The 26,774-nt window shown below is 52.1% G+C and overlaps 2 protein-coding genes across 2 annotated transcripts; both read right to left on the reverse strand.

Annotated features, from left to right (window-relative positions):
* Nucleotides 1–302: 302 nt before the first annotated feature.
* Nucleotides 303–5,844, reverse strand: Slc35e4 (solute carrier family 35 member E4). Its single transcript, XM_051165196.1, has 2 exons — nt 5,164–5,844; nt 303–1,041 (listed from the first exon to the last, which is right to left on the reverse strand). The coding sequence occupies exons 1-2, from the start codon at nt 5,780–5,782 to the stop codon at nt 590–592; spliced, it is 1,071 nt and encodes a 356-aa protein (XP_051021153.1). The 5' UTR covers nt 5,783–5,844; the 3' UTR covers nt 303–589.
* A 3,578-nt stretch (nt 5,845–9,422) lies between these two features.
* Tcn2 (transcobalamin 2) lies at nt 9,423–26,349 on the reverse strand. The gene is made up of 9 exons (XM_051165202.1): nt 26,180–26,349; nt 21,873–22,065; nt 20,671–20,840; nt 19,580–19,741; nt 18,009–18,181; nt 17,703–17,889; nt 15,927–16,098; nt 11,615–11,730; nt 9,423–9,692 (listed from the first exon to the last, which is right to left on the reverse strand). The coding sequence occupies exons 1-9, from the start codon at nt 26,241–26,243 to the stop codon at nt 9,631–9,633; spliced, it is 1,299 nt and encodes a 432-aa protein (XP_051021159.1). The 5' UTR covers nt 26,244–26,349; the 3' UTR covers nt 9,423–9,630.
* Between the last annotated feature and the right edge of the window lie 425 nt (nt 26,350–26,774).

The following is a 26,774-nucleotide window of genomic DNA, read 5'->3' on the forward strand; positions in this document are numbered from 1 at the left end:
GGCTGGAGGCCAACACAGGATGGGGGGGTTAGGGAGAGCTGTGTGGTAGCCAGCCACTCCCTTTCATGTTCCCTTGGCTGTAGCCCCAAGGAATGACAGGTGTTCAAGAAAAAATATATAGTTTATTTGAGGATGGAAGACCCAAATCTGGGGGAGGAGGAACCAAAGTGAGGCTGAAGCAGCTACCTGAAGTTGGCACAGTCTACCCCATCTTTAGGGGAGCCCGGCGATGAAGAAGCCTGCTCGGGTCCCTCGTGGCCTTCCCCTCCCCCTCCCCAGGAAGGGCATTGTCTTCATCATAACCCGCTGAGGTTTTCTAAGTTTGCCCAGCAAGCTTCATTGTAGTAGTTTTAACACTAGTCATAATGGACTCATCTGACAAGCACGCATGCCAGACTTGGACCCACCATCCAGTGGCAGGCTTTGCTGTGACAGGTGAGGCAGGCAGAGGCAGGCAGAGGTCCCTGACCTAGCCTCCTCCCAGGCAGCCCTTCCAGAAGGCACCTCCTTTCCCTGGCCTGGCAGACATGGCGCCTCTCTATGGTCCTCATGGCCATTCAGATCCAGGCTGGGGCTATCCAGGTACTGCTCATGAGCTCCCCTCAATCTCAAGACCTTTGCCAGGCTGGTCCCGGTTCCACAACCCCCGGCGGGTAGCCCAGGAGGCCACAAACTCACAGTTGTGATAAAGAAACATTCCTGAAAGGGTAAGTGCAATGCCGAAGTAGCTGAGGGCGCTGAGGTGACTGCCGAACAGGAGCCGCGACAGGATGAGGTTGCCCACAACGGTGAGGTTGCCTAGTACGTGGACGGTGAGAGCAGATGTGAGTGCCAGCAAGGAGAAGCTGGCCAGGTTGTAGACCACCGACAAAAAACAGCTGAGCAGGACACAGGCCCAGAGGCGAGAGTCAGTGGGAGGCAGCGGCGGAGCCGAGCCAGCCTCCAGCACCAGAGCTGCTCCCGCCAGCAGGCAGAGACTGGGCAGAGAGGTGGCATACAGCAGAGTCACGGCGTCCAGCCTCGCTTCCTGCAGCAGAGCACCTGCAACCGGGAACAGTGATGGTCATCACCTGCTACAGAGACGGCACTCACCGAGCCAGCCCTGTGCAGCCTACCCATCCTCATGGAAGCCTGCCCTGACTCTGAGCAGGATGGAGGAGGAATCAGGCCACCCGGGCTTGTGACCCATGGCCATTCCTCCTTTATAGAGTCGGGTAAAGTATGAAATGTTACAAGGGCAACTTATAGAAAAGCCTGGAATGCAAAGAACAGGCAGCTGGGGACAGGGCAGCAGAGAGCCCAGCTCCAGCGCCTCTCAGCTGGAACAGGACAAAAAGTTAAAAGGACTAAGGCGGGAGGGAAGAAGAGTATGCAGAGGAGCAGGGGCAAGGAAGAAGGAAAGATGCTTAAGAAAAGAATTTCAGTGACAATAGTGAGAGCAGTCTTCACCTTATTCACTTATGACCACGGCCATGGCAGAGAACTAACAAGACAGTCATTGTTGGCTCTTGGCAGTCACGCACTGTTGATCGAGAATCAGGGGTTTTGTTTGTTTGCTTTTGTTTTTGGAGACAAGTTCTCATGTGTGTTGGGGGGGGGCGTTGTTTGAGCTCTCCGTGGTTGCTGAGGCTTGCCTCGAACTCCTCATCCTCTTGCCCGCCTACTGGCTTGTCATCCACCCCCAAAAGCTGGGATTACAGGTGTACACCACAGTACACAGGATTAAAAGAAAGCCTTACAGGTTTTCAAGGAAAGAGGGGGTCCTGCGGCCTGCACAAGCATGGCTGTATGCTCCTATGTCCGTACCTGCTCTACACACTGACTCACAGAAATGCATGGCCACCACCACCACCAGAGGCCACCACAGCCTGGTGAAATAGCAGTGTGGGCCCAAGAGCAGAGACCAGTTCAGAGCCTTCTCTGTGTCCTAGTAAGGGAGACGTAACAATTGATGCTGGTGCCGTCCTGGGCCCCTAGATTGTTGTGTTTCCTGGCACTTTCCAGAGAGCCCCCACAGAGTTTACTCTTTGCCTGTGCTTAGAACAGGAAATGGAAGCTGGGCGTGGTGGTGTATGCCTTTAATCCCAGCACTCAGTGGAGGGGGGGGCAGCGGGCAGAGGCAGGTGGATCTCTGAGTTTGAGGCCAGCCAGGTTGTAGAGATGTTTTATTTTTCTGCCTATAGACAGGATCTGACTTTGAAGCCCCAGCTGGCTTTGAACTCACGATCCTCCCAGAATACTGGGGTTGCAGGCATGCACCTCCATCCCTGCTTCAAAGTCACCTTTATGTCAGCATCTGAACACGCTTGACTTCTGCCACACGCACTCAGCAGTGGCCTATTTGTAAACCCCTAGCCTCTTAGCCTGTCCCCACTGTGTGGGGCCGTGCCGTGTGACAGTGACCTCTCTGTCTCAATCTCCTTGTGGGTAGCATGAGGGAGGGAAAGCATACACACTCAGCCCGGGAGCTGTCACCATCCCCCAACTCAGCTCCTGGTGTCTGACAGGGCTCCCATTCCAAGGATGTCCCTTTCTGCTCTGTTGCCACCACTGTGACTGGACAGCTCCCTTGGTGGCGTTATGGAGCCCCCGCCCCACTCGTGCCCACCTTGCTCTACAACTTCTCTCTTGCCAAGTACAGTTGCCTCTCTGGGGACGAGGGTGGCATCACTCCACTCCACATAGCTGCCTAGGCCTGCAGCTGGCCCACATAGGAAGGAAGAGGCTGGCTGTGGCTACCTGAGCTTTCTTTCTGGACCTCTATCCCTGTTCCCATGGCATCTGTCTCAGGGGAGGAGCTAGTACCAGTACCCTCTAGTCTGCGTCTGGCCCAAGAGCCTCTAGGGAAAAGAAGCTTCTTTTTTAAAAAAATCCATTCCAAGTCCTGGATCCAGTTCACTCTCTACTAAGCTCCCATTTCTGTCAGGGGAACCTCTGGCCTTTTTTTTTTTTTTGGTTTTTCGAGTCAGGGTTTCTCTGTGTCACCCTAGCTGTCTTGGAACTCACTATGTAGACCAGGCTGGCCTCGAACCCAGAGATCCACTTGCCTCTGCCTCCCAAGCACTGGGATTAAAGATGTGCACCAGCATGCCCAGCCCAACCCATGTAGGCTTTCTAAATGCTCTCAGTTTACCAATCTGACATGAATGATAGCAAAACCATCAATTAAAGGCTTCATTTGATCTTCTTCCCTGTGCCAGGCCCCAGGCCAGGTGCCGAGGACACACAGATGTCCCAGCATGGCACACAGCCTGTGTGGTTGGAAGCAGGGAGGTGATCAGTAGCTCTGAATGCCCCACAGTTGGCGAAGCAGGACAGCAAACACAGCGTAAGAAGCTGAGTCTTTTGGAGGGGGCTGCGGGGGTTTGAGACAGGGTTTCTCTATGTATCCCTGACTGTTAGACCAGGCTGGCCTCAAACTCACAGGCATTCACCTGCCTCTGCCTCCTGGGTGCTGGGATTAAAGGCGTGTGCCACCACCCGGCCAAGAAGCTGAATCTTGAGAGGAAGAGAAGGAGAGCTGGCAGAAGCCAAGTGGTGGTTGGATGCCAGTCACATGCCACTCTGACCATGCCTAATGCTTGGCTGGTCATAGCCCCTCCTACAGACAGGAGCTGCCCAGAGCCCAGTATGAACAGTACTTGGCTCTGGCAGGTGCAATGTGGAGCTGGAAGCTGGGGCCTTCTCTGCCTGGTGTCCCTGGCCGGGAGGGCCCTTACAGGGTCAGGTTTCCCTGGGCCAACTCAAGGCTGAACTTAGGCCTCAGCTCATGTAACCTGAGGGCTAAAATAGAACTGTGCCTTCACCCTTCTCGTGGCCTGAGGAGATGGGAGATGCCAGGCAGGGCTGAATCCTCCCCTCATTCCTCAGCTGCAGCACCCCTGGGAACCCCTTACTCCCCACCCTGCCCTCTCCTAGTTCTTCCTTGGGTTAAGGTGGAGAGAGGGAGGTATGACTCAAAAGCCCCTCAACTGCTCAGGCAGGAAATCAGCCTCCGCCCCCAGGCATACTGGAACTGAGCGGGGAGAGGTAGGAGTACTTCTGCTCTGAGTCCTGTGGCTCACTCCCAACAGAGCGAGCTGCCAGCCACACAAACCAGACTTGGAGTCCTTGGGAGCCATGTGACCCTGGGCCAATCATAAGCCTCTTTGGCAGCACTTGGGAGGCTGAGATAGGATCAAAAGTTTGAGGTGAGCCTGAGCTTCGTGGCAAGACAGCCTCCCTGTCTCCTGCCCCTTTCCCCCCAGTAAAATACTCTCTTATGTGCCATCACCTGGAACCCAAAGGTAGAAGTTGATGTGGCAACTGATGGTCAGTACCCAGTACCAGGCTTGTCACCTGTAGCTCCTGGTAAACCGTTCCCTGGCTTTGATAAACATCTGTTTCCAGCCAGGTGTGGTGGCACACACCTTTAATCCTAGCCTCAGGGAGGCAGAGGCAGGAGGATTTCTGTATGTTCAAGGTCAGCCTGGTCTACAAAGTGAGTCCAGGACAGCCAAGGCTACCGAGAAACCTTGTCTCAAAACAAACCAACCAAACAAGCCAGGCCAGGTGTGGTGGCGCATGCCTTTAATCCCAGCACTCTGGATGTAGAGGCAGGCGTATCGCTGTGAGTTCAAGGCCAACCTGGTCTACAAACAGTCCAGGACAGTCAAGGGTACAGAGAAAGAGACCCTGTCTCGAAAAAAATCAAAAAACAAAACACCTCAAAACAAAACAAAACACACACACACACACACTCCTATGTTCTCCAACACCTCATGGCATGACTGCTGCCTTTTCCTCCCTAGTTCACACTTCCTGGCCTTCTGGGTTCATAATCCTAACACACACAGCTTGGACAGCATGGAGTCTGAGTGTCTCGCTCAAATCTTGCCTCTGCTGTTCATTAGAACAAAACTCAAGCTGAGCCCTCCATATCCATCAAATAAGGATAACAACGTACCTGCCTCAGTGGAGGGTCCAGTGGGACAAAAGGCTTCTCATGTCACAGAACATAATTCACCGACAACGGTTATTAACTATGCCTTTAGCGCTTAAGTTTGAGCCCTTGAACTCAGTTTCCTGAGACTTGTCTGTAAAGGGGGGGGTCACTGCCACCCCCTTCACAGGATCTTCTGGGCCACCCACTCCAACCCCTCAGATGGAGACCCAAGGACTCACTCTGTTGAACGGACTTGAAGCCTCGAAGACAGGTGGCCACTAGCAAGAAGCCGCAGCCAGCTGGGGGTGCCCGCAGCTCTCCAGCCAGGCTGCAGGCGGCCCCTAGGCAGAGGGGGCCCATGGCAGCAAACTGCAGAGGATGATGTCTCCGGCCAAGGAGCAGCGCAGACAAGGCCAGTGTGAACAGTGGTGTGGTGGTGGTAGCCAGCTGTGCTAGGTCCAAGGGTACAGTGCTCAGGCCCACATTTCCACAGGCCATGGAGGTACCAAAGGTGAGGCTGAGCAGCAGTACTCTTCGTTGGATGGTGCGGGGCATGGGTCTCTGGGCCCCCCAGTGGCATGCCAGGGCGGCTGCCAGCATGTGCAGTGCTGAAAGCAGCAGGGGCCGTCCAAAGCCATGCACTGTGAAGATCCACTTGTTGAGGCTTGACATGCTGGCTCCTGCCAACAGCCACACCAGTGCTGCCACAACCACTCTGGCGGTAGCAGGCTTCCCAAGGACCAGACGGTTGTCAGGAGGCCACCTGGGGCGGCCATGCTCCCGGGCACTTCCAGCCACAGCCACTGCTTCGGCTGAGGTCATCCTGCCTTCATGGCGCTCCAGTGGGCAGCGGCACATCCGCACCAGGGGGGGCTGGAGCAGGAGGAAGGCTTTCCAGGGACTCTCTGGGCCAGGTCCTCAGACAGGAAAGGGCACCGCTTCTAATGCTAAATCCCAGCCAGCCGATTATTCTGCCTTATTCAGGGCAGAACCGAGGACCTGGCTGTTGAGATGCCTGACTGGCTGGTGTTCTCTCAGCCCTGAGTACCTCCCGCACCAAGGGAAGTGTCTCTCCTCCGCGCCCGGCGCTCACATGATGCTCTTACACGGAATCTTCTAGGCTTTTTTCCTTTTCGGTCCCCAGACTGTCAGGGAGAGGACACTGACTGACTCCGATCTCTTGCGTGTTCGGTGCTTAGGCTGTGACCAGGCCGGGCAGAGGTGACAACGCTCTGGGCGTGGAAGCAGAGGTCCCAGCCGCCGGTCCCCCCAACGTTGCCTCGCCTCCGACTGTGACCGGAACACAGATGGACGCGGAGCTGCGAGCTCGGCCTTGCTGCAGCTGCTCCGGCTGCTCTGGCTGAGGCTCGACTCCCGCGGTGGACCTGGCGGCTTCGGGCGCGGGGATCCAGTCCTGCTCAGCGCGCCCTCGCGGCTCTCCGCTCCCGGCCCCGCCCTCTCCGCGGCTACCGAAGCCGCGCTCCACCCGGAAAATTGGGCTCAGCCCGGACCCCGCCCCAAAGGATGTCTAACCCCTCCCACTGCCTTTGCTCCTCTCTGCTCGGCTTACGCAGCCGCCGGCCGACTCTCCTAGTGGAGAGTGTTGGACTGTACCAGCCACCAACGGGAACCCGGATGGTCCTGCGCCAAGAAGAGCCTCTCTTAAAAGACCGGCATCCAGAGCTGTCCCGAAGCTGTCGTCAAGGAGCAGGGCGTTGGAGAGGGACCACCGACACCACCTGATCCCAGACCACAAAGGGCTCCTTAAGACCTTGGGATTCAGCAGAGCTGCACCACGTGACCCCTTAAGGCTGCCTCATCTTACTCCCCTCCCAGGCCAGGGCGGCGCACCCTCTGGGCCAGCAGAAGGGGAAATGAATAATCACCAGGGCTAACCACAGAGGCGGGAAGCAGGGTACCGCGCGCGGGAGCCGGCATCCATCTCAGGCTAGCCGACTCTGTGCGGCTCCCTGGGCACTCCGAGGTCACTTTCACAGCTGGACTTCCTAGGCCCCCACACGACAGAATCCTGGATGGTTCTCCAGTTTCCCATCCGAAAAATAGATGTTCTCTGAATTCAGAATAGGGTATGCAGTTGCACCCCAGAGGCCGTTTCCAAGCCCAGCTTACTCCGAGTGAGCAAGAATAAAGGCCCATTCTGGAACCTAGGCTCTTTCCGGTAATTGGGTTTCTGAGGAAGCCTACGTCCACCTGGACAGGCCTCACCTGGCTCGGTCGTCTAACAGGTCCTGGATGACAACCTGCCTAGAGAAACAAGCTAGCAAAGCGAGACTGTGTAGCTTGGCCCGCAGCGCCCTCTGGTGGTCATGACCCCGCACGGCTGCTAGCGTTCCAAATCCCTTCGCAATCAAATTCAGGTGAAAATAAGCCAGCCCCACCGGAGCCCTGAGTCCAGGATGAACCAGGAATCTACTTTGTCACACTTGGGTCTGATGAGTATGACTCCTGCGGGAGCCCGGAGACCGCTGCTGAGTAACCCAAGTTAAAGGACAGGGAGTGTAGATAGGGGACTTCCCGGGAGAGGACCAAAAACGGGGGCATTTAGTTTTTTCAAGAAGAGTTATGGGAGGGAAACTGAGTCAGACGCGCACACACACATTTTTTTTTTTTTATAGAGGAGGAATCTGGGCTTCCTGTGAGCTATATCCCTCTGGGATTTTGAATTCATTATCCACTAAGCTGCTTTCAATTAAAAAGTATTACTTCCAATTAAAATTTTTTTGATTATTTGTGGTGTATTTGTATGAGTGCTGAGACTACAGGCATAGGTCACTGCCCACTTCTGAAGCCCATTTCAACCTGTCTCAACATCACAGATGGGGCGGGGCGCCACTCAGTAGGAGGGTGTTTGGATGCCGAGAAGAGGAGGCTCAGATTCAAGGAGACACGGTGGAGGACTCTTTTACATTTAAAAATCTCAGAACAAAGCAGGGTGGTGGTGGCGCCCGCCTTTAATCCCAGCACTTGGGATGCAAAGGTAGGCGGATCACTGTGAGTTCGAGGCCAGCCTGGTCTATAAAGTGAGTCCGGGACAGCCAAGGCTACACAGAGAGACCGTGTCTCGAAAACCCAAAAATAAGCAAATAAATAAATAAATAAAATTAAAAATAAACAAAATAAAGTAATAAACAAATAAATAAATAAAATAAACAAAATAGAAATCTCAGAACAGCCTGTGCTTTGAGGGGCCCAGTTCTCTGTGAAGCTGGTCCCAGCAACTGCCACAGATGTTGAGGTACGGGCTGTTTGTCTTATGGCTTCAAGCCTGACCGAGTCATTTTCTTACTTGAGCTCTCGGGTCCTATATGTGACCTATGAGGAGATCAGTCACAAACATCATAAACCAGAGCACCATCCCGAGCTCTGAGTGAGAAGCCAAGCAGGGAGAAGAGCTGCTGGCATAGATGACCCACAGCCTGGTCCCTCAGACCTGAAAAGGGTGGGGGAGGGGCTGCACCAAATATGACTGTCTTCTTGTCCCCTGCTGAAGTGCCAGACTAGACACCTGCTTTAGGGCATAAGCTCAGAAAGTAAGAGGGACCTGTGGGGTGGGGGTGGGGCTGGAATTGGAGGTGTCAACAGTTGTGGCTGGCCACATCCAGAAGAAGAGCTTCAGAGCCCTAGGGTGAGGAAGAGACAGCCCTAAATCCCAAATTCAAGGTTTGGTTTCATTTGGGTTTGTTTTTTTCCAGACAGGGTTTCTCTGTGCAACTGTTTAGGCTGGCTTTGAACTCACAGAGACGTTCCTGCCTCTGCCTCCGCCTCCTGAGGGCCAGGATTCAAGGTGTGCCCCACCACAGCCAGCTAGAGACAGAGTTATATCCCCAGGCTGGCCTTGAGTTTGAGTATGAACTTAAACATCCGATGCTTCTGCCTCCCAAGTGCTGGGAGGTCATGTGTGCTTTACCAAGCCTGACTTTATATGGTGCTAAACTCTGGGTGGGCTTTGTGCCTGCTAGGCAGGCTCCATAAGGGTGGGGCAACATCCCTAGCCCAGCTGTGGCCTGGGGTGAGTCACTGGTTCCCTTATCTTTATAGTGAGAGATAAAAAGTGCTGACAACCCCACAGGAGCTGTCCCACATAATATTTAGAAAGGTGTAGCTAGCTCTGTTGATGCCAGTTCTGAGTACAGGACAGTACTCAGAAGTCCTGCTGAGTTCCCCAGACTTCTCTGTTGCACCCCCCGCCGCCCATGTGATAAACACGTGGTGCCAAGACACTGCAACCATGTAAGGGAAATCAAAGCTTTAATTGTGTTGGAAGGCCCTGCTGAGGCCTGACCAACAGCTGCCTCATGACCACCTCTGGGACCACCACTGTGATAATGGGGGGAGGGGGTAGAGTGTAGGGACCAGAACCACAGTCCCTGGGCCTTGAAGGTCCTTCTTGCAGGACCCCAGTCACAGAACAGTGGTACAAAGCCCACAGCCAAAAGACTTCCTTATGCAGAGGACGTGAAGAGCAGCCTGCTCGTCAGACCGTGAGGGCAGCCTTCAGGAAAGACCTGTAGAGTCAGGCAGGGCCAGACTCAAACTAGCAGCCTCTCTAGGGGAAGGTTTTTGTCTTTCCTGCTCCCAGGTGGACAGTGGCTTAGGATTCTCTTTGAAGAGATAGCTGAGGTGATCTGGGGAACATAGTCCCAAGGGCACTTGAAGTGGTAGCAGGGACCAAGGACATCCCAAGGCTACCATCTGACTAGCCGAAACTCAATGGTTTCCCCGTCCTGGGGTTTGTAGTCAGCAATGCCTGCAGAAAGAAATGAGACAAGGGGGAATTAGCAAGGCAAAGCCCTGCCCATAACCATGTCCTGTGACCACCACCAGAAGCCACATCTGTGTAAAGCCACCCAGGGTTTGGTGGCGGGAAGCTGGGAGCTGTCCAGAGCCAGCATGATCCCCTCAGGCCACAGGCTCATACAGCAGTGAGGGTGCCCCCCAGTGGCTGGACATGGGAGCAACAGCAGGATAACCGTGGAAGAGACCGGGCAGCACTTGCTTGCAAGGTCAAAATGGAGTTGTCAGGCAGAGAGAGTGACTCGGAGTGGTGCAGAGAGTACCATGAGTGGGTGAGCTAGAAATGACCCTTCAGCCCAGGAGGAGACCCGGCTTCAAGTCCCAGCTCTGTCGTTCACTAGCATAATGAACCCCACATTCTCATTGGAGAAAAGGGGACAATAATAAAACCAGGAGCCAGGCTGGGTGTGGCTCAGTGGAAGACTCGCTGCCAGGCAGGCCTGAGACCCTCATTCATTCCTAGCTCCACAGAATTAACAAATTGGAAAAAAACAAAAAACAAAGCCCAACAAACTCAGAGGACTGAGAAAGGTTCCTTGAGGACCCAGCTGTTCAGGAACGGTTCCATCTGCTGACTCATTTTTATTTGATTGGGACACGGGTTGAGACAAGGTCTGGCTATGTATACCAGGCTAGCATTAAACTCATAGCAATTCTCCTGCCCCAGTCTCCTGAGGTGTGTACCACCAAGGGAGATTTCCTTTTAAACAACCATGCTTTGTATGATGTCTGTGCCCCCCAAAATCCATGTGCTTAAATCTAAACCAACAGTGATGGCATTAGAAGGTGAATGGAGGTGATTAAATTAAGAAGTGGTGCCTTCAAGGGGCGCAGTGGCGCACGCCTTTAATCCCAGCACTCGGGAGGCAGAGGCAGGCGGATCGCTGAGAGTTCGAGGCCAGCCTGGTCTACAAAGTGAGTCCAGGACAGCCAAGGCTACACAGAGAAACCCTGTCTCGAAAAACAAAAAAACAAAACCCAAACAAATAAGAAGTGCCTTCGAGAGCGTAGTCTTGCACACCTTTAATCCCAGCACTCATGAGGCAGAGGCAGATCTCTGAGTTTGAGGCCAGCCTGGCCTACACAGAGAAATCCTGTCTCAACAAACAAACGAACAATATACAAGTGGAGTCTTCAAAGCCAGAATGGTGAGGATACACCGGATATCCCAGGAAGCTGAGACATGCCAGCTTAGGCTACTTGCTCAAAAAAATAATTAAAAAAAAAAAAAAAAGAGCCAATCAAGGTGGCACATGCCCATAATCCCAGCACTGGGGAGGCAGAGGCAGTTGGATCTCTGAGTTCAAGGCAAGCCTGCCTGTTCTACAGAGTTCAGGTCAACCAAGGCTATAGAGAAACCCTGTCTTCAAGAAAAACAAACAAACAAACAAACAAAAATCCCAAAAGAAACAAAGAAATAGAAGCATATAAATATGTCATTACTGATTTTACATTAGGATTTTACATCCTGGAATGACAATAATAGAGTGGGCTAAATAAGATATATTATGTAATATTAGTTTATCAACTAGAAAAAATTACACATCTGACATTTTACATCTATTGGACAGGGCTGACAGAATATTTCTTTTTTCTTTTCTTTTCTTTGGTTTTTCGAGACAGGGTTTGTGTGTATCCTTGGCTATCCCAGACTCGAACTCTCAGTGATCTGCCTGCCTCTGCCTCCCAAGTGCTGAGATTAAAGGCATGCGCCACCGTGCATGGCTCAGTTAAATATTTTGGATCCAGCTTTGAGTGTGAATGGTTTCCTGAGGCTGTGGCTTCAAGGGAAAGGCTGGGCTGGGTGGAAGCAGCCTCACTGCTGGGGCAGGGATGGGGTAGGAGGGTATCCAGGGCGGCAGGCCACAGACTCACCGTGCAGCAGGGGAGTGTCAGGGACTCGGAGGAGCTGCCAGAATTCTCGGTCCCCAACTTCTTTCCCCAGTACAGATGTCAGGTAGGGGCCTGACAAAGAGGCCTGTGTCCCATACCTAGAAAATAAAAAAAAGTAAAGAAAGGAAGTAGGGGGCTGGAGAGATAGCTCAGGGGGTAAGAGCACTGACTGCTCTTCCAGAGGTCCTGAGTTCAAATCCCAGCAACCACATGGTGGCTCACAACCATCTATAATGTGATCTGACGCCCTCTTCTGGCATGCAGGCGTATATGCAGGCAGAGTACTGTCTTAAAAAAGGAGGAACGTGGGGCTCAGCCACACCAGCAGAAACCTGCCTCCCCCAGGGCCAGGATTCTCCTACCCTTCTGCCCAGCTTAGTTTGGGTCAAGTTGAAACACACATTCCATTGTTTCCATCAGATTGGCCAATGGGCATGTCCTCGGGGCCTTGTGTTGTTGAGGATCGACTGTGGGCAGCATCCACGCCCTGCGACCCCTCCCCCAGAGCTTACCCCTTGGTTTGCTCCCTACCGCCAGGTAAACTGACTATGGAGGTGAGCAGGTGCGCTCGGGCGGGGCTGGTGGTTGTGATACATTGACCAAGAAAAGTCTGTGCGCGCAGCACAGATTAATACACGTTGGTTGAATTTGTGGGTTGTAGAAGCTACAGATTTGGTATAAATGAATTGTTTAGGGAATGGAACAGAACGGCCCTTTTCCATTTTTTGAGTTTTGTGTAAGGGGGTGCATGCACGCGCACACATAAATGCAGACCTCTGTGGAGGTCAGAAGAGGGCCTTGAACCCCCGGATCTGGAGTCACAGGCAGTTGGTTTCATAAGAACAGAATAGCACTAAACTGCCAAGCCATCCAGCCCTGTGAACAACCATTTTCTTTTTCTTTTCTTTTGGCTTTTTGAGACAGGGTCTTGTAAGGGCAAAATCCATGCCATATTCTATATGTAATGTATATTCTGCAGTTAATGATGGTCCATATGAGAACTTGTCCCCTAGGTGACCCTTCTCCCTGCGTTCTGGGAATGACACCTGCCAGCAGTCCCCAGAAACTCCACGGGAGCGATTACATACAATTAGCTCCCAGTATTCCTCTGAGATACAAAGACTTCCCCTCCAGACTCAGCCTCCACCCAACCTGCCTGAAGGTGGACATTCCTGGGACCCACAACCCTCCCTTCCCTTTATAAGCCCATTGCCCTCGAAGCTCAGGGTCACTCTCCTATCATGCTGTGTCAGGAAGGATTGTGATCCGAAGCTCTGAGCCCGTAATACAGGACCTTGTGTGTGTTTCATCGAGTCCTGGTGGTCTTTTTGGGGGGTCTTGAGATGTGGGTGATCTTAGTAGTACACTGAGCGACCTTGGTCTTTGAGAACTTTTTTGGTTTTTTTCAAGACAGGGTTTCTCTGTGTAGCCTTGGCTGTCCTGGAACTCACTCTGTAGACCAGGCTGGCCTCAGACTCACAGAAATCAGCCTGCCTCTGCCTCCCGAGTGCTGGGATTAAAGGTGTGCGCCACCATGCCCCTTTTCAATGGTCTTAATTCTGAGGCCCTCCACGGCTGCGCTGGGCCACTTCCCTCCATCTCTGTCTGCAGAGATATCCTGGGCCTTCCATGTTTGTCTGGCCCTTGCACTCATCTCAGGCAGCACCCCACCCCCATCCACACCCACCCCCACTCTAACAGAACAACTTCTCAGATTGACATATACAGTGGCCTCTTAGAAGTCCTCAAAGAGGCTGGGCAGTGGTGGCACATGCCTTTAATCCCAGCACTTGGGAGGCAGAGGCAGAGGCAGGCAGATCTCTGTGAGTTCGAGGCCAGCCTGGTCTACAAAGTGAGTCCAGGACAGGCAAGGCTACACAGAGAAACCCTGTCTTAAAAAAACAAAGAAGGTTGGGCGTGGTGGCGTACGCCTTTAATCCCAGCACTCAGGAGGCAGAGGCAGGCGGATCGCTGTGAGTTCGAGGCCAGCCTGGTCTACAAAGTGAGTCCAGGATGGCGAAGGCTACACAGAGAAACCCTGTCTCGAAAAACCAAAAAAAAAAAAACAAAACAAAAAACCAAAGAAGTCCTCAAAGACCTGACTAAAAAGCCTGAAATATTATCTTTTCTTCATTTTGATTTGGTATCCAAGCACAAATACTGGGGGGAGGGATGGGGGAGGAGAAAAGGAGAAGGCAGGATTTTACTCTGAGTAAACCCGCAGTGCCTCTCAGTGACTTTATGGAATGGCTTTAGGGCAGGGCTGGTGCTACAGCAGGACTGAAAGTTCAAGGGCAGCCTGGGAACTCCCTGAGACACAAGATGATTAATCTTGACGTCAGCTTGCTGGGATTTAGAGTCACTATGGAAACCAATTTCTGGGCATGTCTGTGGGGAGGTTTCTAGATTATCTTTTTTTTTTTTTTTTTTTTTAAAGATTTATTTATTTATTTATTATACAGTGTTCTGCCTGCATGTACCTACCTACACTCCAGAAGGCGGCACCAGATCTCATTATAGATGGTTGTGCGCCCCCTTGTGGTTGCTGGGAATTGAACTCAGGACCCATGGAAGAACAGCCAGTGTTCTTAACCTCTGAGCCATCTCTCCACCCCTCGATTATCTTAGTTGAAGGACGACCCACTCTAAATTAGGGTGGTCCCGTTGCATGGACAGGGTCCTGCAGTCAGCGGGAAGGGGAGCGGATGGAGGCCAGCAGTGTTCATCACTGTGCTTTCCCAGCTGTGAACGTGACTCAGCCCTCTGTCCCCTGCTGCCACACTGTCCCACCATGACCAACTGTTTCCTCCAGAACTATGAGCCTGAAGCAGCCCTTCTTGCCTCAGCTTGCTTCTGTGAGGTCTTCTGTCTCTGTCCTAGCAATAGGACAAGTGACTAATGTAGACTTTGTTTCCACATGGAAAGTTAAACTCTAGTAACTTCAGTAGTGCAGCTCCTGTTTAGCCTGTAAGAGGCTCTAGAGTCAATCCTCCATGGGGGGGTATGTCACTTAACCTGGGAAGTGGGGGCATTTTTGTCCCTTAGAGACAGTGGTGTCGCTGGGCACACACCTTTAACCCCAGCACTTGGGAGGCAGAGGCAGGAGGATCTCTGTGAGTTTGAGGCCAGCCTGGTCTACACAGTGAGTCCAGGACAGCCAAAGCTACAGAGAAATACCCCCTCCTGCCCCCTCGCTCCCTCCCCCATGCTTTTGGTTTTTTGAGACAGGGTTCTCTGTATGGCCTTGGCTGTCCTGGACTCACTTTGTAGACCAGGCTGGCCTTGAACTCACAGCGATCTTCTTGCCTCTCCCTCCCAGAGTGCCACCATGCCAGGCCTCGAAACTTTGTCTCGGAAAACAAAACAAAACAAACAAACAAAAAAAAAACCAAAAAATACAGTGGTGTTTACACAACTCTGGTCTAAGAGTTCCCAGCCCACTGTCCACTGTCAGCTCTCCCTGGAACTCTTGTTGGGAGCAGAAAGCAGGAATTTCTCAAGATGAGGCAAGAATCCAGGGGACAGAGCAGGACTCAATTGCTCTGAGCCAGCGTTGCCCCTGGTTGGCCATGTCCACCTCCAGGTACGGCCAGGGCCCAACAAGGAGCAGCAATTAAGATGTGTTCCCAGCTGGGCATGATGGTGCACGCCTTTAATCCCAGCACTCGGGAGGCAGAGGCAGGCAGATTGCTGTGAATTCGAGGCCAGCTTGGTCTACAAAGTGAGTCCAGGACAGCGAAGGTTACACAGAGAGACCTTGCCTCAAAAAAAAAAAAAAAAAAAGTGTTCCTTCTTAGACTTCTCAGGTCTTAAGGGATAAGTATGCTGCCCACCCTCTCAGGTTATAATTGGCAAGATTTTCTTGTTTTAATCAAGGTTCTTTGATATTATTAATCCCCCTAGAGCTCTCACTGCAAACCAGGCATTACACCTACACAAAGCATGTTCACCATGGCCTTGTGAGGAGGAAGAATAGCTCATACTCTCACTGAATAACTGTCCAGCTCACTAGGCCAGAGTGGGGGTCGGGGTGGGGCAGAGGAAGTGGGATTCCAAGTCTGGGTCTCTGATTCTAGAGCCTGCTCCTTTGATGACAGTGGTGGTCCATAGCTCCCATCACAGGCTAAACACCACAGGTCCAAAACACAGGCCAAAACGGAGTCAAGAAGGTAGGGGCCGAAATTAAGCCAGAACTTCTCCCAAGAAACTCTTCTCTGTCTTCCCATGATACCATTTCAAGCACAGAGGGCTGAGGGGAGTGAGGGCCAGGACAACGTGGGGTGGGGAGTCTCACGTGAATCCTCCTATGTCATGAGCCATCTTCAGGACATCTTCCAAGGTGGACCCAGAGAGGACAAAAAATGTTTGTCTGTATGGTGGCAGGACGCTGGAGACCTCCAGCGTGACACTGATGATCTGTGGGATGTGGCCTGATGAAGGCTCCTCAACAGCTGGTACCAACATGGCTATGACAGGGAGAAAAGAGGAAGCAGAGGTCACGAGGATAGGGGACCTAGGTGTGTGTCCTCCTTTGTCCCCACAGACACCAGGGCCCATGTGGCCCACGGCCTTCCTTCATAATGGCTCAGCAAATACCATGAACATCTGCTCAGCTGAAAGCCAGCCCTTATCCCAGGCCCTTGGCCTTCAGTCTCCATAGTCTTCCACAGCCCAAGTCTGAGCCCCTTGCTGCTGTCTCTGCTTCCTGCCTCCCTCCTAACTGCCACCCTGCACCTCAGAGGACTCTTTCTACATTTGTTCATGTCACTTGCCGGCCACCTCTAGTGGACTCGTCCTCTTCCGACGCATTTATCTACTACTCCTGCTCACCCTCCCACACCCACTCTTTTCCAAGATGGCGCCCCCCATCCCCCTGCATTATTGGCCTCTGTGCCTTTGCTCTTGCCTTCCCTGCCCCTTTGCCTGTTCCTCCCACTTCTCTGGCAAATCCCACCTCGCTACTTTAAGTTCTTCACCAAAATGGCACCCAAATGATTCAATGATGGGGAATTAAGGCTCCTTAGATAGGATTGGAGAGATGGCTCAGAAGTTAAGAGCGCTCACTGCTCTTCCAGAGGTCCTGAGTTCAGTTCCCAGCAACCACAGGGTGGCTGACAGGCCTCTAGAATGGGATCTAATGCCCTCTTCTGGCCTGCAGGTGTACTTGCAGGCAGAGCACTGTGTACATAATAAGGGAGGGGGAATCGTTAGGTATCAACTTTAAATCAAATATGTGTCCCTACTCAGTTATTCATTCCCTCATCTGTGGTGATAAATCTTACTTGTCACTCTGACTAGATCTAGAGTCAACTAAAATGAAAGCCTCACTGGGTGTGGTGGCAAATGCCTTTACTACTAGCACTCAGGAGGCAGAGGCAGGTGGATTGATGTGAGTTCGAGGCCAGCCTGGTCTACAGAGTGACTCCAGGACAGCCAAGGCCACACAGAGAGATCCTGTCTCAAAAAACCAAACCACTTTGAGCTGGAGAGATGGCTCAGTGGTTAAGAGCACTGGTTGCTCTTCCAGAGGTCCTGAGTTCAATTCCAGCAACCACATGGTGGCTCACAACCATCTATAACAGGATCTGATGCCCTCTTCTGTAATGCAGATGTATAGGAAGCCAGACATAAATAAATAAATCTTAAAACAAACAAACCAACCAACAAACAAGCCACCAGCCTGGTCTACAAAGTGAGTCCAGGACAGCCAAGGCTACATAGAGAAACGCTGTCTCGGGAAAACAACAACAACAACAACAACAACAATAACAACAAAAACCAAACCAAACAAAACCAATAAATCATCCTATCAGTTCTGCTCCATTAGAGGACCTTGGCTAATCCATTCCTCCATCCATTTGCTCAAATATTTCCTCAGCGGTATCACACAGTGGGTATCACCAGGGGCGATCTTTTTGGTTTCTGTCTCTACACCATGCCCTCATTTTAGCTGCTGTGCCCTATGCTGACCCACACATTCATGTTGGCTCAGCAAAGCAGAACTGGCTGATCACCCGTTCCTGGGGTCCGCAGACAGCAGATCACTAAAGAAACAGAAAGGGTTAGCTACCCCTGGGTGCCTGGCAGTCTGGGAAGATGAGATCCAGGTAGGTCTTGTGGTTCAGGACCGGTAGCAGCTGGGAAATCATCATAGGGTTCTGGAAGGCCCCATCTTGCAGGCTGGTCTGCAGAGATGCCCTTGCCTTGAGGCATGCTGCGCCCAGCTCTACCCCAGGTGCAGGGGAGACCATCAGAAACTGTGGGGACAGAGAAGAGGTAGGTCAGCTCCTGGGGCGGAGCCAGGTCTTCCAGCCTCTCATCGGCCCATCCTTTATTGGCCTGCTGAGTGGTCATGGCTGTAGGACCGCTTTCCCACCTGTAATGCCAATGGAGTGCTATAGCGATTCCCAAAGTCGCCCTCGGGGGTCTGGGCCTTCAGGATCTTCTCTCGCACTGTCTCGATGGCCGTGGTGATTCGTGGTCGCAGATCGGGGTTGAAACTGAAGCGATCCAAACAGGTGAAGGCCAAGCCAGCCATGGCTGCCGTGTCTAGGGGGGATAGGGCCTGGTATTAACTGGTGGGTTTTAGGGGGCTCAGTTTCATCTAAGGGAACCAGTCTAAGCTATATGCCCAGGACTCCTTGGGTCCTAACACTGGGCATACTAAGCCTCAGAAAACCTCCCAGGCCTGGACAAACTGATTTGGTTTGTCACTGAATGTCTTGAGAGCAACAGGTCACATGAACAGATTGAAGAAGGGGATCCCAAAAGGATGGACCCTATAGTACCTGCTCCCAAACCAGGATGCACATTGGGACCACAGAGGGAGCTTTGTTCTATTGATTAACCAATTATATTGTTTTTGTAGTGTGGAGTATTGGATTTAGGGCCTCAGGCATGCTAGGCACTGTGCCACTGAGCTACATCTCCAGCGCCTCGGAGAGTCTGACACTAGCAATGACCTTATCAACCCCTGGGATGTCTGGTTAAATTGATAGGGAGCTTCCAGAGCCTGGGACATTATAGGTCTTCTCCTCCCGAGAGGTAGCTTTAATGTGTCCACTGTGTTTCTCTACAAGCCTCTGAGACAAGTCTCTCTTTTTTTTTTTTTTTTTTGGTTTTTCAAGACAGGGTTTCTCTGTGTAGCCTTGACTGTCCTGGACTCACTTTGCAGTCCAGGCTGGCCTTGAACCTACAGTGATCCACCTGCCTCTGCCTCCCGAGTGCTAGGATTAAAGGCATGCGCCACCACGCCCGGCTGAGACAAGTCTCTTATTGACAAAGGTCCTGGTGCCTTTTTCTCTCTGGGCAATCATCTAACCCCCTGCTCTATCCTGCCCACCCTACCACAAAAGGCCCTACTACTCACTCACCCCAAGAAGCCCAGGCCTAGCAGAGACCTTGAATCACAATGATTGAAAAATGGTGGTGGCCCAAGGTCGCAACAGTGAGCAAGCAGATCAGAATCCTCAGGCTGTATGGTGCCAAGCGCACCCAGTGTGTGCGCTAAAACCTCTGTTTTTTTGTAAAGCACTTTTTATTGAGATCCTAACTGGGAGGTTGACTGACAACAGAGGACTGGAGGGGATGGCCTCCAGTGAATGTGTGATGGAGCTGGGTGGGGATCCAAGTCCAGTTTCAAAGCTGGCTCACAGCCCCACTTCACCCCCCACTTCACTTTTTTTTTTTTTTTTTTTTTTTTTTTGGTTTTTCGAGACAGGGTTTCTCTGTGTAGCCTTGGCCATCCTGGACTCACTTTGTAGACCAGGCTGGCCTCGAACTCAGTGATCCGCCTGCCTCTGCCTCCCGAGTGCTGGGATTAAAGGCGTGCGCCACCACGCCTGGCTTTCCACTTCACTTCTAAGGGATCTGATGAGGAGACCATAGGGGCGGGTCATAGAGGCTCTCTCCCCTGGGGCTCGGGGAGCCTAGGTTTTGTCCACTCACCCACAGAGAGATGGCCCTGGTAGCTAAGGTAGTCATGTTCAACAGCATACAGGAGCTTGCCCACCACGCTGTCGTGGACTCGCTTCTGGTGGACACACAGCGCCAGAATGCTGAGGCTGTACTGGTAATAGCTGGTGCGGAGCTGGCCTTCATGATTGTGCCCTGAGATTAGAAAGGCAAGGGGTAAAGAGATGTGCCAGGGCTCAAGGGCTTCTCGCTCACTGTCTTCCCAGCAAGAAGCCCCATAGCTCACGGGACCCCATGATCTGCATGCTCCAGCACATTCCACGGAGACCATGGCATCCTACACTCCTTCAGTGTCTGGCTGCGGTCCCAGTGTATATGGCAGGTTCTGTCCTTACAGGTCAGAGTAGAAGATGACAGCTCAACACATGCTCATGACATGAGACAGCGTAACAGAAAGGTGACCCGAGGTCCCTGGAGCTACGTAACAGGAGCCTTTAAATAGCTGGTAAACTGATACAAGATTCTTTACAGAAACAACTCTGTGAGGCACGTATAAATGTCCTGACTTGTTTAGGAAGGCTAGTGTGGCTGGAACATGCAGAGAAGCAACCAGGCCAATGCCTAGAGAGCGTAAGGGATAAGCCAGGCTGGGCCTGAGGGTTATGAATGGAATGGTGAGGGGCCCTGCAGGTTTAAGCTACATGAAGAACAGGTTTCTATTTCAAAGCCTTGCTTAGGCTGTTGGGCATTGTGTCCAAGTCAGGAGGCTGGAAAGCTGTCAGAGAGGCTAGGGAGTGAGTGGAAAGGAGGCTGTGCAAGTCCCAGAGGTGGATAACCGGTCAGTCTTGGTGGGCTAAGCATCCCAACAGGTTGTGCGTGGGGTACCAGAAAGGCTTGGTCAAGCATGGCAACTCGGACCAGCCTGAGCATCTAGGGAGACGTGATGTGGACAAAGAGGGAGTTAGAAGAGGCCTAGAGAGAAAACCCAAAGTTCTGATCCCCACCAAGAACCTCGCCTAATGAGAACAAGTATGAAGCCTGCCCTAAAACTGCAAACAACAAGACCCATGGATGAGCCCTTGCAGACGCCCCCTACCCACTCTCTCAGATGGTGCCATGCTTACCAATAGCCTTCTTCTCATCCTCCAAGAACCACTTGAGCTGTGAGACCAGCCTGTCACCCTTTCGGCTCCCAATGAACTCACAGTTGGCTCTGAGAGCAAGCAGATAGAGGGCCAGGCGGCCCCCGGAAGGTTTGGTCTGGCAAACAGTGCTGTCGTCGCTGGAGGCAGACCTAGGACAAGGCAAGCCAACAATGCCTTTGTGAGAAAAATGTTCCCTTGATAAGCCTGGCTTGGATCACACCAAGGTCACAAAGTGGTGTGAGATGCATGCCACAGATACTTACAAAGAAGAAAGGCTAGAGCCAAGGCTAAAACATAAGGGTGGCTACATCCAGGTCACCTGGGCTGAAGCTTTGCCACGTACTCTCCCCTTTATGTCCTCTCCCTCCCCTGAATTCTTGCGAAGGAATGGAATCCAGAAGGTACTTCATGGCTTTGCCCCTTTTGTTTTCTGTTGTTATTGTTGTTTTGTTTTCGTTTCTGTTTTTTTGAGACAGGGTTTCTCTCTGTGGCCCTGGCTGTCCTGGAACTTGCTCTGCAAACCAGGCTGGCCTCGAACTCACAGAGATCTGCCTGTCTCTGCCTCCCGAGTGCCGGGATTAAAGGTGTGTGCCACTATGCCTAGTGACTGACAGCTTTTTCTTATTCTTCCACCTCTCATTCAAACCCCAGAGCAGGCCTCTCTCTTTAAAGGCCACTCTTTGGAGGAGGAACACAGAAATATGCGGCTTCCAGACTCTGCATGAAAGGACACAGTTCTGAATTCTCAGTGTCTGTCTTTAGCCCATGAGTAAACAATAGAAAGAATTAGACACCACTTCTTTGTTTCAATATAGAAGCATAACACGCTTGGTTATGGATTAGTGATGTCTGTCTTAAGTACAGATGGGGCACACAGAAAGGTGTTGCTTTGAGGCTCATGGATTAGTGATGTCTGCCTCAGACACAGGTGGGGAGCACAGAAAGAATTAGGTGCTGCTTCCAGGAATCAGGGGATGCAGTTTCGGAACAAAGGGCCACGTGCTAGCATTTCTAATCTAGTACTGCTTACCCCTTCACTATGAAGATGGAGAAAGGCCCAGAGAAGAGAAAACATGCCTAAGGTTTGTCAAAAAGCCATGGAGATACCCTAGTCAGAACCCAGTCTCCTATCTCTTATAACACAGATGAAGTCACAGGGAAAGCCTGGAGAGCAGCATTACCCCAGGAGGCACTGCTGGTAAGTGAGCTTAAGGCTGTGCAGGTAGAGGTCTTCCTTGGTCCCAGCCTGCAGGCTGGAAAGGCGCAAGCCAACGTAGATGCTGGGGTTCAATTGCTCCGAGGAGACCCGATCCATCCAAGGTGAGAGACGCTGGCCCAGATTCTGTACCAGCTGGCTGTCCATCTGCGGTATTACTGAGGAAAGAAAATGGTGTGAGAAAAGCCTCAGGGCTATGCCATTAGCAGGCAACTATTCTGATTCTGATCTCCTTATCAGACAAAATCTTCTTCAAGAAAGAAGCGTTTCTATTCCCGTTACCACAGACCCGACACCCCACCTGTGTGGAGAAATGCCCGCTGTGGTGAAAGGCAGTGTGTGAAAAGGAAAGCAGGCATCTCCTAAGAAGAATTAGAGTGGGTCAGGGAGAGATAAATGGTGGGCTGAGAGCAAAGGATGTTGTTGCCAGGCGACCACGCCCCCCACACCTATCAGGAGTGACCCGAGGCCAAGCCCAGCAGTAAGCCCAAACACCCATCTCCTTTTTCTCTCACACCAGCCCCGTGGTGTCAATATTTTCACCATTGTTTTACACAGAAGAGGAACGAGAAGTTCAAAGTCAGGCTGTTTTATATGATGCTGAGGACCCACGACTGTGTCAGACTGCAATCCCCTCCCCTTGCTCTTTGGTACCCTCATGAATGTATGTATGTTCTGCCCATTGATAAAAGGTCCAAGCCGCAAGCAGTGAACGTTCCATGTTGAATTTCCCATGCTGTAGGTGGCTAGTTGATTCCTCCAGCTGCCTGGGGAAATTCCTCCATGTGAACCTTGAGAGACCACGTTCTCTGCCGTCCCTATTTAAGTGACAAGGGTCTGGCACTGGGAGAGCAGCTACTAACAACCTGTCGAGACTTGGGGTTTACCTGGAGATATGTAAGCAACACACTGAAATCTCAGGGCTATGGCCCAGTTCCAGTTGATGGCCGACTTCCGTTCTTGGGAAGGGCCCACACTCAGAATGGGGAAGAGTAAATTGTCTTGGAGGCACTGTTTACTGACCATGGTCCCTTGATCAAAGTCCCATCTCTTTAACCTGTTGGTCTAGAAGCCATAGGTATCTATGGATGTGAGGGGCCATTCCCTACTGTGAACTCTAAATGAGTGTTTGCTGTGTGGGCCAGGCCAAGGCACCTGGCTGGTTTCTCATGAAATGTTCACTTTGTTTGTTTTTTGGTTTTTTTGAGACAGGGTTTCTCTGTGTAGTCTTGACTATCCTGGACTCACTTTGTACACCAGGCTGGCCTCGAACTTACAAAGATCTACCTGCTTCTGCCTCCCAAGTGCTGGGATTAAAGGCATGTGCCTCCTCGCCCAACGTTTTTGTTGGGTTTTTTGTTTTTGTTTTTATTTGGGAAATGTTCACTCTGACAGTCGGGCCCAGGCTGGACATGGTGACACAGGCCTGCAACCTCAGCACCTGGGAGGGTAAGGCCTGGAATACATCATAGTGAGATTCTCATGGGAACAGACTTACTTTTGGGGTATCTGTCTATTTTTCCAGAGTCTTATGAGTATCTCTGAGGGCCTCTGCTCTGGTTCTCAATCTTTCTGACTGTCCTTGTAGGACTTTTGTTTTTTAATTTAAGCAGGGTCTCGTGTCTTCCAGGCTGGCCTCCATCCAACTCAGGATCTCACTGAGGATGACCTCGATTGAAGTACTGCTCTTCCTGCCTCTACTCCCTACCCGTGTTGGGGTTACAGGTGCATGCCACCGCGCCTGGACTATGCAAATGCTGGAGACTGCTCCGGGGCTTTGTCCATGGTCGGCGGGCCCCTCTACCAACTGAGCTACATTGCAGCTCTAGAACTCTGGTCTTCCACACTTCTTTGAAATTAGTGAGGGAGCCCAGAGACCTTCCCCCAGGTTCTGAGGGGCATCCTGAGTCAGCTTGCATTAAAGTGATAAGAAAAGATGCTGCCCGTAACAGGAGGCTGGTAACCACAATTTACCATCTAGGAGGAAGGAGCCAGGCTGATTCACTCAGGCTAGTAAACGTGGCCTTAGGAAAGGTCACTGTGCTAGCTAATCTCGGCTGCCAACTTGACTGCATCAACAGAATCACCTAGAGCGCAGGCTGCTGGGCACACGTGAGAGGTGTTTTCTTAATGAGATCACAGCCGAAAGCAAGACAGCACACTCCGGATCTGAGCTAAACTCTCTGGCGGCAGCCAAAGTAAGAGAAAGGAGGAAGGCTTGCTTTTTGCCTGCTTGCCCTCACTCCCACTGGCAAGTTCATCTACCCTAGTCCTGTGGCTGGCTGGTATTGAGTCTACCTTCTTCGTGACTCCAACATACACTGAAGACCAGCGAGTCTCTAGGACTCCAGCACCAGATTGGGTCGGCAGAGATACCCAGCCCCACAGACTGAACAACTATAGGATTCTCAGCCCTTCCATCAAGAGCCAGCCATTGCTGTACTACCATGAGGTCATCCTATAAGCCAGTCTTTTAAAATGCATGCTCATTCTACCAGCGCTGGGCCTCCAGAGCAGCGGTTCTCAACCTGTGGGCCGCGACCCCTTTGGCGAACCTCTAGTTCCAAAATTAAATAAATAAAATATTTACACTACAACTCGTAACGGTAACAAAACTACAGTTATGAAGTAGCAACAAAAAAAATCATCTTATGGTTGGGGGGGGTCACCACAATATGAGGAACTGTATTTAAAGGGTCACGGCATTAGGAAGGTGAGGACCACTGCTCTAGAGAACCCTAATACAGCCCCAACACATACTCTCACACCGGGGCATCCTGTACACAGGGTTGCCTGGCCCTCCCACCCGAAGGACTGGCTGGCTGGCATCCAAAAGCCCAGGAACCCCTTTGTGTAGGCTTTAGTGAAGAGTCCTGTCCATATCATGTCATACGGAACCTTGACTGATGAAGCAAGCGTGCTGTCCTCACACCACAGCCAGGGGGAAGGCCAGAGGAACAGCCTCAGCTCGCTCCACAGACGACACAGGAAGGCCGGGAGTGAGGAAGGAACTGCACCCCAAAGCCTTTAAAGTTCTCATGATGGCGAGTGAAGGAGGGAGCGCTTGTGTGGTAGGGCATGGGGACCAACAGCTCAAGGCTGAGGTGGACTTGCTGAAGGAATCCCTGAGGACTGTCTGGACAGCAACTAGGGGGCCCAAGGATGAGGGGCTTCTTTTAAGACAGGGTCTCTCTGTGTAGCCTTGGATGTCCTGGACTCATTTTGTAGGCCAGGGTGGCCTGGAACTCACAGAGATCAGCCTGTCTCTGCCTTCCGAGTGCAAGCGTTCAAGGTATGCACTGCCACACCCAGCTAGGATGAGGGGACCCTTATTTGGTTATGGCCAGAGAGTCCAGGTGGCTAGGAAAGATGCTGGCCTAAAGTCCCAAGGACTGAACCAGGAAAGTTCTGTTAAAGCTGAGGCACCTTGAGCAGGCCATTTGGTCCCTTGATCCACGACTTCTTTACTGGACACCTGTTTCCCAGGGCTTGCCCAAGGTCATTTGAGAACCAGTATGCATGGTATGTGAAGGACGAAGAGGGGGAAAGGGGGCGCGGGGGCGGCGGGGAGAATGAGCCATACACAACCTGCCTTCTGTTTCCTGCCTGGTCCCATGACTGCCTGAACCTATAACCTAAGGCTCAAGGTCCGCAGAATCTGTAAGAGGAGGTCTCCTGGGGACTACAGGCCTGGGATGAGTACCTGATTCCCTTCACCTGGAGTGTTTGCATCACCGCCCACCCCCCTTCCCTCCATCCTTGACTTCTTTCCCATCCCTCTCCCTGATTTGATGGGCAGCCCCGCCCCCATGGCTTTCTATTGTTGCCCCTGGTTGACTAGTTTTGCATCAATCGTGGTAACCCAATCTAGCACCCTGTGCCTTTGACCAGCCTCCTTTCTTAGAGCATAAACTCCAGGACAGTCTGGGAGACCCATGTACTCCCCAACTCTTTCTTTAAACTAAATCCTGGGCCTGTACCAGAGAGGCCTCATATACACTGAGTGAGTAAATGAGCAAGTGGCTGGGTGAATTGGGGAGATCCCGTGTAGGGGGCAGGGGTGAGCAGGTGTCCACTGGGCTCGCCCAAGCACTAAGCTCCGTTAAACCTAAGCTGCTGTGGGAGACTTGAGGGACAGATAGGTTTCTCCAGCCCCCACCCCCAGTTTCCGATCCCTCAAATATATAACACAGGGATCAGACAAGGCAGCCATCCCTCCCTGAAACTCTGGAGGCAACGGGCTCCAGACTGTGTGGGCCGCTGGTTACTTACCACAGAACTCAGTAAGAGCCCCGAGGACTCCTGACAGGAGCAGCAGTGCCTTCAGGGGCTCCATGGCAGGCAGAGGAGGGCTTGTCTGACTGCAAGCGGTCACTTGCTTCGAAAGGCAAAGGCAGCTTCCTGTCACTGATTAATTGTCTCTCCAACGCCCCGAAGCACACTGCTAAGTCAGCAGAGAGAAAAGGGGAAAGGTCTGTTACGGGGCAAGAAGCCAAAGAACAGAGGAAGGAAGGGCGGGGCAGCTCTCTTCCAGGTGGGGAGCAAAAGTAGAGGAAAGACGCGTGGGATAACCCGAAGCCAACCGTATCTGTCCCTAAAGCTTTCAAGACCCCGGAAGCAGCAGAGAAAGCCTAGTGTCTAGTCAGTCCCAAGTCTATCTGACCGAGCTTGCTTCCCGGGTGTCCCTCCCCCAGCCCGCACCCCCACCCCCAGCCCGCACCCCTAAACCTACCCCCATTCCCGCCCCTGCTGCTGTGGCTGCAGATATTCAGGACTAGGGTACTTACCTGGTGCACCTCACATAAGTCCCTGTAAGTACCCACTCTGAGTCTCCGGGACAAGGAACAAGAGCAAGGGCTTACGGTGA

Source organism: Acomys russatus, chromosome 22 (genome assembly GCF_903995435.1).
Source record: "Acomys russatus chromosome 22, mAcoRus1.1, whole genome shotgun sequence".
Taxonomy (NCBI): domain Eukaryota; kingdom Metazoa; phylum Chordata; class Mammalia; order Rodentia; family Muridae; genus Acomys; species Acomys russatus.

Coding starts and splice junctions, on each gene's coding strand:
- Slc35e4 (XM_051165196.1), bottom strand. CDS start 5,782: ATGTGCCGCTGCCCACTGGAGCGCCATGAAGGCAGGATGACCTCAGCC. Junction 1,042..5,163: donor CTTCAAGTCCGTTCAACAGA/GTGAGTCCTTGG, acceptor TCCCGGTTGCAG/GTGCTCTGCTGCAGGAAGCG.
- Tcn2 (XM_051165202.1), bottom strand. CDS start 26,243: ATGGAGCCCCTGAAGGCACTGCTGCTCCTGTCAGGAGTCCTCGGGGCT. Junction 17,890..18,008: donor GCACTCCATTGGCATTACAG/GTGGGAAAGCGG, acceptor CTGTCCCCACAG/TTTCTGATGGTCTCCCCTGC. Junction 9,693..11,614: donor TGACACTCCCCTGCTGCACG/GTGAGTCTGTGG, acceptor TTCTTTCTGCAG/GCATTGCTGACTACAAACCC.